This window comes from Motacilla alba, chromosome 26, assembly GCF_015832195.1.
Source record: "Motacilla alba alba isolate MOTALB_02 chromosome 26, Motacilla_alba_V1.0_pri, whole genome shotgun sequence".
NCBI lineage: Eukaryota > Metazoa > Chordata > Aves > Passeriformes > Motacillidae > Motacilla > Motacilla alba.
This window is the reverse complement of record NC_052041.1, coordinates 2,647,049-2,658,316: the sequence shown is the minus strand read 5'-3', so window position 1 is coordinate 2,658,316 and position 11,268 is coordinate 2,647,049. Positions and strand designations below refer to the sequence as shown.

At 43.5% G+C, this 11,268-nt stretch overlaps 1 protein-coding gene across 2 annotated transcripts in view; it reads right to left on the bottom strand.

The window, feature by feature from the left end:
- Positions 1 to 1,085: 1,085 nt before the first annotated feature.
- TRIM33 (tripartite motif containing 33) overlaps positions 1,086 to 11,268 on the bottom strand; it is a 40,376-nt gene continuing 30,193 nt past the window's right edge. Inside the window, exons 12-20 of one of the 2 annotated variants that reach the window (XM_038162393.1) lie at positions 10,360 to 10,492; positions 9,278 to 9,341; positions 8,836 to 8,995; positions 7,801 to 8,147; positions 7,192 to 7,315; positions 6,160 to 6,234; positions 5,166 to 5,318; positions 3,446 to 3,496; positions 1,086 to 3,363 (exon numbers count right to left, since the gene is read on the bottom strand). In XM_038162393.1, coding sequence (XP_038018321.1) covers positions 3,151 to 3,363; positions 3,446 to 3,496; positions 5,166 to 5,318; positions 6,160 to 6,234; positions 7,192 to 7,315; positions 7,801 to 8,147; positions 8,836 to 8,995; positions 9,278 to 9,341; positions 10,360 to 10,492 — 1,320 coding nt within the window. In that variant the 3' untranslated portion in view covers positions 1,086 to 3,150. The remainder of the gene's footprint in view (positions 3,364 to 3,445; positions 3,497 to 5,165; positions 5,319 to 6,159; positions 6,235 to 7,191; positions 7,316 to 7,800; positions 8,148 to 8,835; positions 8,996 to 9,277; positions 9,342 to 10,359; positions 10,493 to 11,268) is intronic. The other variant, XM_038162394.1, reaches the window with a different exon arrangement.

The following is an 11,268-nucleotide window of genomic DNA, read 5'->3' as shown; positions in this document are numbered from 1 at the left end:
GACAACAAAAATTCTCAGCCAAAATGAAGCCAAGTTTTTGGGAGTATTTTAAACGAGAGCAGAGCTGCACCAAGTGCCAGATTCCTCCTGCCAGCCCGTGGGATCCCAGTTTTACAGATTTCCTGCTGTAATCTGTGCTCTGATTCCCCAGGTGAAGCCACTGACACACTGCACACCCAGCAGCTGGCACAGAGAATTAATGTGGCTCGTTAATACAAATCCAGTAATGAGTTACACCAAAAGTTATTTCCACTGAGCAAAGCCTTCCCAGCTCTGTGATGAACACCCAGCTACAGGATCAGGGAAGGGATTAGCAGAGTTTATCTACCCTTTTAAATAATTTCAAATAGAACTTTGCTGCTTTCACAACGATCACTGAACTGCTGCTTTGGGAGTTCAAAAATGAAGGGGAAGAAGAAGAAGAACAGAATGTTTTGTTTCCTTGTACAAAAGAAACCCTTGAGATTTCTTGCACACCTTCAAAATTCCACATAATCCTACTGAGCACCGGGGATGGGTGGGAGGAGCAGTTCTGGAGGGTCACTGGGGTCTGGAAGAACTCAGGCTCAGCAAGGCTCAGCTCAGCTGCACTCCTGGTGTGCAGATGCTGAGCAAGAGCTGGCCAAGTTCCCCACCTGCAGTGAAGTGTTGGAGAGGCCACCTCAAAGGAAAGGCTGTCCCAAAACACTGGGAACTGCTCTGGGGTCTGGGTGGGGAGCTGAGGGTCCTGGTCCAGGGAGGCTGGGGGGCACGAGCCTCCCTGGAGGGTTTGGGGTGAGTCCTTCCCACTGTGCTCCACCTGGGATCCCCGAGATCCATCTGGGATCCCCCTGTGCTCTGCTGGGATGCCCTGAGTTCTGCTGGCATCCCCTGGGCTGCACCTGGGATCCCCTAAGCTCCATTTGGGATCCCCCTGAGCTCCATCTGGGGATCCCCCGTGCCCATCCCATGCCCTGGCTCATCCCAAGGGTCTCTGCAGGATCCAATCCCCAGCTGCTGCCCAGGGAAGAGCTCAACAGGTGAGGCCTGAAGGTACCAAAGTGCCACAAAAACAGGAGGCCCGAGTGAAGAGAGTTCACAGAATCTTATTTTCATGATAATTTTAATAATATTCCTTTTGCAAAATGAAGCTGAGAAACTAGAAATGCATAAATAGGCAATACACAGAGCCATGAAATGATCCCTTGCCACTACCAGTGTCCTATTCACACATCAGCTTTTCCACAGGCAAAGTTGTTGCTCTTTGTCAATTTAATATGTTGAAGTGGAATTCCGTTTCCTTTCACATACAAACTGGTAAAAAACAAACTTAAAACAGCACTGTTCATGTCGAAGAAATTTAAAAAAACAACCAGTTTGAGTTTGAAGTGTAACATTTGAGTGAAGAAGTGAGCGGGAAGTTAAAAAATCTTCAGTCCCCTCATTTATTGCAAGAGGGAGAATCCCAAGGTACGCAGACCTGGTTCTCATAAAAGAAACCAAATCTGCAGTGATTTGCATAAAAACTGCTGAGAGCATTTCTCAATTTGATGTTGTGCTAAAATATTTCTCTTTACCGTGATGGTAAAGCACGGAGAATGTCACAGAATTGTTGTGCTGAGCACACCAAAGCCCCAGGGATCTCCCAGAACTGCTGGATCCACACAAACGATGGCAAACTCAGACTCTGCCACCTCGAGCTCATTGGGTACATGAATTCTTCAACTTCCTTTAACGAGATCAATATGAAAGCCAGAAATTGTGTTTATTTCTAGTACTGACCCGTGTCAGTAAAGAAAACAACTTCTGGAGCTGTGATTCCATGATTTCTAACCAGGAATGCTGGGATGGAGGGGAAGGCACTGCAGAGGTGCCCCAGGGGTTACTGAGGGAATTGGGAAATTGTTCTGCTCTCACTCTTTGACCAAAAACCACTCAAGGCCAAGCCCTGTGCAAGTGCTTTGTTCAACGGATGGACAGGCAACCCAAACTCAGACTGATTCCAATCTTCCTGCACATTTCCCTCACAAGCTGCTTCTGAAGAAAGTTCTGAGAAGTACTCTAAGAAAAATAAGACAGAACCTCAAAATGAATGCAATGTTAGAAATAGCATATATTACAAATCTTTTCTTGATAGGAACAATCAATAAGAATACATATTAGCTTAAAAACAGCTCAGCAAATGTTGCTGACCTGCAAGAAATCTCAATTCACTATTTACAAATAAGACAAAGTGAATACAGGAAATTTTACACATTTGGTAGTTAATAGGTTATTGTTTGCCGAGTGGTCTATTAGAAACTGATATTTAGGAAGACTGGAAAAACACCCCAACCAGTTATTACCTCTTCAGTCTATATTTTAAGTACAGAAAAGTAGAGAATGAACACTGGAGAGAACATTCTGCCTCGTCAGGGGGTCAGGGACAGATGACAACGCTGAGACTTCTGCCACGGATGCCATTAAAATGTTCTGGGTACAGGAGTTTAATAAATACACCTTGTCCTACTGAAAGGGATTGGAGCCACCAGCTTAGCCTTTCATCTGCCTCCCATTCCTGCACTCGCCCATTCAGAACAGTTTAATGATTTTTCTTTCTTCTTCCTTTTGCTATACATAAAAATGGAGTAAAGAAAGCAAAATGTCAACAGTTGGATGGACACAGAAGATCAGTTATTCACAGTCCTGCTTCAATGAGATGATCAAAGCAACGGCCAACACACGCTTGAGTGGACACAGAGGGGATTTCAGGAGCTCTGCTCACAGTTTACACTGCAGTGTAACACAGGACACAGTCACTGAGCGGGTCCAGTCCTGCAGGTCGTGTCACTACAGTCTTATCTGTACATGGAACATCTGCTATCAAAATCTGCTTCTCTTCAACATTCCTCCACCTCTGTCTGTGAGACCAGCATGAGCGTGTCCCCTCCATCAGAAAAAGAAAGAATATAGCAAGGAATCAAGGAAAAAAAAAATACAAACCACCAAAAATTTACAATACAGGTTTTTTTCCCCTTTTGATGCGAATGTTTTTCTGTACAAGTGTTTTTGTTATCTAATACTGTTTAAAAAGCTATCAGCTTCTGCAAGATGGCCACTGTAGGCATGATAATATTCCAGGAACACTTAAATAACAGTTTTTACAATAAATTTTAGGTCCATATCATTAGATTACTTTATATGCACTGGTCTCTCATCTGATTTTAGGCGTTTTCTACGTGGTTGTATAAAATCTTCATCGGAGTCCTCAGTTATTTCACCATCATCCTCTTCCTGCTCAAATTCAGGCAAAGGCTGGAAGGTCCTGTCTGAGTAGATCTCTGTAAGTTTATCTTCAAAGTACAATGCAACTGCCTTCCCTGCCTGTGCTACTTCTGAATCAGCCTGTGGATGAAAGAAGACAGGAATATTCACCTGTTGGAAATGCACATCCCTTCACCAAGTGTGCATGGTCTGAAACGCTTACCTTCAAATTAATCTCTTGTGTTTCTGCATAAACTTGAACAACTTTCATCATCTAAAAAGGATACCAGAGTCAAAAAAAATGAAATTATAATCCTTTCTAAAGTTACGAGATCGCACAGGGTTGGATGACTAAAGTCAGCCATAACAACAACACAGTTTGTTATGGTTTGTTAGCTTTAGTTCCCAAACTTAGGCAGCAGGTTTAAAACAGTCTTAGGTGCTAAATAAACCTTCAACAGAACACACAACTTTTGTACAAGTGGCTCCCAGCCATTTTCTACTCGTGACTGCTTTCCTGACAATAAACTGGAGTTGCCTGGACATAATTGTGGGAAATCCTCCTTTGGAGGGAGGAGCTCCAGGAGGTTTCCTGGGGATCACCCCACTTGGATTTCTGCTTTGGAAAAGCATTTGGCTTAGAGGCACTCGACATGATGCTGCTGTGAGAGGTCAGAGTGACTCAACTTTTGCCATGAGCCAGGCAAGCTGAAACACATTATTTTTCTTTTTAAAAAAAGTTTTAAAAAATCACCACATCCCCTCAGTCCTTTCTCCCTTGTTGTACTCTGGTCTCTAAGAGCTGCAGCATGTTTTCCTCTAGAGTGGATGCTTCATTAATCCCCCTGATTGAGAAGTTCACATAATTAAATTAGCTCATGAACCTCCCCTCATGCAGGGACATCAAGGAGTCAGGGCTGTCAAAGTCCCAAATGCTTGTGAGCAGCTCCAGCATCACATCATCCACCCTGATTTTTCCCAGGGAGGTTTTAATTGCAGCTTTGGGCAGTTCCTTCCGTTTCCTTCTGCACAGGGCCAGAAATGCAGCCCAAACACTGCAAGTCCAGGTTACATTTTGCAGAGAAATAAGAAATATTGGCTGCTTTCTGCATTTTAAGGTCAGAAATAAGCCATTCCTTGCAATGCCTTTTGCCATTCTTGTTCTAAAGCATCTCAAAGATTAGGAACCCCCTTAGCTCCCACTCAGTTTCAGCACAATATCACCTTTTTCTTTTTGATATTCAGATTATTTTTTTCCATTGCTCCACTAGCAGTAACATTCAGGTCATTTATCTCCCCACGTCACATTTCAGGTGTAAAGGATATTTCGTTATCAGATGGGATCATTGCAAAATTAGTAAAAAATATGACCCCACACCCAAGTTATTCACTGAAAACTGATTTTTGTGAGAGCCCAACTACCAAGGGGTTCAGGCAGGAAGGTTAATAAAAGCCATAATGGCCACAAAGCTTTGCTGGATTCACTTGTGTGAGGTACAAAAACCAGAATAACTTCAGAAAGGCAGATTTCTCCTCAGTAGAAGAAGTTCCACAATGGATTTTACCATGTTCCATGAGTGTAAAACAATTACCTGGGCAGCTTGGGACACTTTTAAGGACTCTTTGGTTGTCTTTATGGCATTTCCTAAGCATTGCTACAATCAGTCTGATGCACAGTAACCAGGTCACCCTTCTCCTCACTCACAGAGACCACTGAATGCATTTCAATAGCTCCCTCTGCTCTCCCAGTTTAACAAAAAATGAGAAGTTATTCTGCAATTGCCTTGAGTTTTGTTTGGTTTGTAAGTGTCAGATTCAGCATCTGCTCCAAAAGAAGAAGTTACAGCTGGAAGCAGAGCTTTTCAGGGCAGAAGCTGCACAACCAGGTTGAAATAAATCTTCATTTAAAGTACAAATGGTGCTCAGATTGGAAGTTAACATACTTCATTAAACCTTTCACAGTTCTTGAAGATCAGCCGGACATCGGCCACGAAGTCCTCGGGGGTCTGGTAGTGTTGGGAATGTTTCTTCTGCAGTTTCTTCTTCACCGTGGATAAATCCATTGGTTTCTTTATGATTTTATAGTAGTTTGGTATCTGTAAAAAACCAACAGTGGTTTAGCTGAATTTCCACACTGAAGGTATTGATCCCTTGTCTCAGCAAAGCAGAACCATTTCCTTTCCTCAAATTGTTCAAAAAGTTCTTTAGAAGAGTACGGAGTGACAGGACAAGGGGGATTGGTTTTAACTTGAAGGGGGGTAGATTTAGATTGGATATTGGGTAATCCTTCCCTGTGAGGGTGGGCAGGCCCTGGCACAGGTGCCCAGAGCAGCTGGGGCTGCCCCTGGATCCTGGCAGTGCCCAAGGCCAGGCTGGACAGGGCTTGGAGCACCCTGGGCTAGTGAGGATGTCCCTGCCATGGCAGAGGGTGACACTGGATGAGCTTTAAGGTCCTTTCCAACCCAAACCACGCTGGGATTCTGGGATTCTTTCTAACCTTCAGTGTCTCTCACAACACAGCAAAGTTTTGCATTACTTTTTTCATTCCAGTTACTTCTTTCACAGCCGAAAACACAAGAGTCAAAGCAGTTTATTCCCTCCTCTCATTCAAAAGTTTGTCCAAAAAGCAACAAAAAGCCCTCTGAAAGCATTTTGAGTTTCACTTGGGTAGCCTGACACATCTTGTTCCAATTCAGTAACTGCTAATTGGAAGTATTTTTAAATATCAGGTTTTGAGACTGGGAGTGAAGCATCTGCCTGGAGCAGCTCCAGAATCAGCTGCTCTCCCTCTCAGACCCATGAAATGCTGGATGACTGCCAGGACTTTTAGACTGATCCTGGTGAAAGCAGTCAGTTCCTTCCCAAATGCAGCTGCAGACTGTCTCTCAGGGCTGTTACACCAAACAGAAACCAGCAGGTGTTTTTCAGGACACTCACCGAGGCTGGGACTGGCTCTTGGAACTCAATGCTCAGCTCGTGGCAGTACAGGTAAAGCAGGAGGCGTTCACATTTCTTAGAAAGAAACAAACAGGGTCAGATTAATATTCTTAATTTAGCCCTAGCCCAGAAATTCATACATCCATATTTTAAATAGGCTTCTAATTTAACAGCTTAGTACTAGAAAATTTAAATGCAACCCCCTCAACTGAATTAAAAAAGATAAAGTTCTTAGGAGGGCAGAGCTGAGAGGCAGAACCCCATTTACTGTTCACAGATTTCCTCTTTGTTTTCTCCCTCCTAACCAAAAGCCTACAGCTGAAGTCAAGCATGGAGAGACATGCTAATATACTGCAAATTAAAAAATAAAACACCAACTACAACCACTTTTACTGCTTTTGTCCAATCACAACCACATGTAACAGGAAAGGACTGAGCTGCAGACTTTTCTTTCCCCAAAAGACAAAACTGAACAATCTGAAAGCAGCTTCTATAAATTCCCTGTTGAAATATTTTTCCTTGCTTTGCTTGTAATTCCCTTAGAGGAATTTGATTTGATAATACTCCTAACACTAGACAGAGGCTGACTGATAAAGCTAAAAATAATTCTGATTGTCAAGGTCATTAAAATTCCCCAAGAATGCACCTGAACACTCCCAGCACCTCTCACAGAAGGCACTTCAACACAAGCTCACAGAAATCTTTTATGAAGGTGACACCAATGCCTAATGCAAAGGATTTTTAATCAAGTGCATGTTAAATGATGCATTTAAATACAGAATTTGTGTTAATGCTGAATTTTAGCTCCTCAGTGATTACAGTCCCAAGGCACTGGGGCACTCCCATGGTCACCAACACCTGGAGATGCGGCCACAGCAGGTAAAATCTCATTGATCATTTTGGGTTGATTTGCAAAGCCATAACTCCATTTAATTTGCTTCAGCCAAAGCAAAAGCATCTCCAGTCAGTGGTGGGGAGCTGATGTGAGAAAGCATTTTCCTGGGAAGCATTTCCTGCAGGTTTGACACCCACCCTTTGGTCCACAGGACTCAGGCCTTGTGCTGTCTTGCCCTTCTTGCTGTGCTGGGAATTGTCACAATCATATTCCACTTCAGGTTTGCTCAGGTCTCTGCAGAATGTACATATCCACTCTCCACTAAAGAGAAAACCACAATTATTCCAGACATTCAGGGATAAATTCTCACCAGTGATGACTACAAACAGTTTTTACTCGCTCTTAAAGACTCACATTCTACTGCAGTAAAGACTTGCATACCAAAGCTAAGGATTGACCCTTAATGCTCACAATAATTCTGCCAGTCAAGGCTATTTTTCCTGCCCTCATATGATGCTTTAATACTTTATAAAGTATTAACTTTATAGTACACCCTTCTCACCTTGCCTTGAAATGAACTTTACACAACAGAATCGCATTGTGAGGCTTTACACAAACAGATAAACAGAACAGGACTCTGTTACCAGATAAACACTGATCAGCTACACACGAACAACTCAGGCAAGGCCTTGGAAATATCATATTTCTGTAGTATAAGAAACCACCCAGAACAAGCTGATTTTGGAGGAAAAACCACTTTGGGTTCCGTGCCCAACCTCAGCCCACCCCGCTGCTGCTGCGGGTACCTGGGGAAGCTGAGGAGCGTGGGGACGTGGCAGGTGAGGTGGAACACCTTGGGGCACTTCTCACAGCACAGCAGGTCCCCCCCATTCTGGCACACAGCACACCAGTCCTCGTTGGGGTCGTCATCCTTGTTTGTGCCCTCTCCTGCCACTCGGGCCGAGCGGTGCATGAGGCTGCGCACGGGCGATTTCCCGTTCACCAGGCTGTGCCCAGACTGCTTGCAGCTCTCACTCAGATCTGCTGGCTCTGTCTTCACGTGGTTTTCCAGGCTTCCCAAAGCTTCCAGTTCACTCTCCAGGTGGAGGTTAGTGGACAGTGGTGGTGTCAAGCTGCTCTCGGGGCTGCTGAGCTGGAATGAGAGCAGCACACGGGAAATCAGAGTTGATTTTACAGCAGGATGTTTCTTCAAAATGCTCTCAATAAAGGTGCTCACATCCCAAAAACCATGGGAAATCATGAGGCAGAGCTGCACACAGTATTGAAAACTGCTTTTTCACGTGTCCTTTCTTTGTAGAACACTCTCATTTCTTCTGACATATATAACAGGAGAAATGCTCTAACGAGCCAAACACACTAAGTCATTAACAGCTGTTAATGACAACTTGATTGTCATTAGGAAAAATCCTCAACTCCACCACCCTGCTCCCTGTACACAATCCTGTTCAATCAAGCATAGCTGGGAAACACTGAAAAATATTCATGTGCTAATTATTTGATTTATACCTTGGTTTAAGAACTTCTGACTGACTGGAGGTGTTCTGCATGCAATTACCTATGTGGGAATGTCCACCATCAACAGGTGACTCAAAGTTTTTAATAATTAGGGATTAAAAGCAGCAAATACACTTTATTACACTTCATTTCAATCATTAAAGATAAAATTTACATTACAGGCCACTCTGTGCCTGGCAGAGCATTACCAAGCAGAAAATACCTCTTAGAATGAAGCTTCGGAGTAAAAATGCCTTTTTTTTTTGTTTTCTTTCCAAATTCTTAAACCTGCTGCCAGGAAAACACTGAGCATAAACTAACTTTACCATGCAAGCACTCCTTCTGCCATCCTCTGTTTTTTCCTGCTTTACTGTTCCTGAGAAGCTGCAGATCTCTTCCTCTGTGCCTGGCTCTTGCTTTACTTTCACTTGGTCAGCCTTGAAGCCAATGCCAGTTTTGTCAGCAGTCCTGCCCGAGGAGCCACAGCTGCAGAGACACCAGCACATCCCGAGATAAATGAACAGGACAAAGAAATTCAGCTAACTGTTTCCCAAAAAAAAAAGGCAAAGCATGTTTACAACAGCTCCAGTTGACAAGACACAGGAGAATCATAGCGCAGGAAAAAAATTAAAAATACAAATCTTCATGTAAGCATTTTTCCATTCCTTGGTCACAGTAATGACAAAGCACAATTTGCCAATTGCCAGTTCTTTTTTTGGAATTATTCCTGTCTGATTTTTTTAGCCTGACAATTGATGTGACACTCACCTTCCTCTGCTGCCTGTGCTGGAGGTGCTGGGGGGCCTCACAGGAGTGTGGGAGTTGGATAAACCTGCAAAGAAGCAGCACAGAAGCTGATTTGGCACAAGTTTACATTCACTGACTAGTGCTGAGTAATAGGAATGCTGCAGGAATATCCCAATTTACCACGTCACCTAAGCCAGCTGCTCTCTCAGTCTTGTGATCACAACAAATCCAGCACATCCCATTAAATAAAAAGTGACAACACAAGGTTCTTAGAGTCCCAATAATTATTTCATCTAATCCAAACAGTGCTAAAGCTTTCAAACCATTGCATCCTCAAACTTTCTGCACTGAGAGCCACCAATAAAGTCAAAAAAGCAGCCTCTGCATGGTTTGCATGCAGGCTTGGAGAAACACAGGAAGCCCCACTGCTGCACCCATTCACTGACAGGACCTTACAAGTCTTGTAGAGAAAACCAAGAGAAACATCAAGTCCCAGAATGGTTTGGGTTGGAAAGGACATTAAAGCTCATCCAGTCCCACCCCTGCCATGGCAGGGACACCTTCCACTATCCCAGGGTGCTCCAAGCCCTGTCCAGCCTGGTCTTGGGCACTGCCAGGGATCCAGGGGCAGCCCCAGCTGCTCTGGGCACCTGTGCCAGGGCCTGCCCACCCTCACAGGGAAGGATTTTTTCCTATTGACTGAAATCATCTTCTTACCCATAAAAATGGACATTTTCAATGTTTAAATACCTCAGTATTAGGTACTGGTGGCTTAATTTCTTCATGCACATAAGAAAAGCTCTACCATTAATTAGTTATACTCAGAATGACCCTGACAGTGGCTCTATATGGATATATATATAAATATACACATATAGATCTCTGGAATAGGGCATCCACGTGCTGGCAGTTTGTTACTATAAAAACATCTCTAAAGGAGGGTAAAATTTAAATTTCTGGAAGAATCTGTTTCTGAACAAAACAATTTTTAAATCAAACATGGCTTCCCTTCTGGCAGGAAATGCTAGGCAATTATTTTCAACTTAAACACCAGAAATACCCACCACTTTCTGGAACAACCAGAAAAAACCCATCAGATTTACCTGATGACCCTGGAGACAGAGCTGAAGGTCCTGGGGAGGGATTCATGGTGCTGGTAGGCTGTGGGGGGAGGTGGCTGCCTGTGATGTATCTACTTAGCAGATTATCTAAACTACTGGAACCAGCATCTTCCAGCTAAGGAGGAAAAACAAAAACCTGAATCAGAGAGGTCTCATTCACACCTTTAAACTGGGATCACTATCTTTACTGGAATTGTTCCCTCTCCCTTCAAGGATTCAGGACATCAGCAAATATTTTTATCAGTTTCATGCAGAAATCAGGCTTTCAAACAAATAATCTTTTTCAAAAGCTCCTAAATTTGAGGGGTTTTTTTTCCAGTATGATCCTGGGCTGCACTTACACAGGTTCACTGCAAACTTTCTGGCTCCCAGCTGCTCAGTGTGCCAGTCACACACGTGGTGCTGTGTTAGGCATGAACTACCAGATTCCTGAGGCTGCAGAAGTTATTCCATGATTAAGATATTAAGGGAGGCCATCATCTTGTCCTTCCTTAACATGATGGGAAATCTCCCACTCACTTTTCAAACAGATTTTAGTACTTGTTAAACCCAAGGAAACAGGGACCCTGTTGCTGTAACTGCTTAAATGTGTTAAATGCAATGATGTGTTTGAAACACACTGCATTCCAAGTGGGTTTTAATGACTGTGCTTGAAGGATTAACACTTCCTATGCACTAAACCCAACTAAAATCCGTAACAGCTATTACATGAACAGGTATGAAAAGAAGAGTATCTCAGCAGAATCCTGCATTTTCAGTGCACCTGGAAGCTGCATGGTAATGCTTTGTTCTAAAGCCTCAGCACTGCAGAGTGCTCACACTGAGATGGGATTCCTCCTTCCCCACCATTCTCACACTAGAAAATGACCTGCAGCCTCCTGAGAACACTGA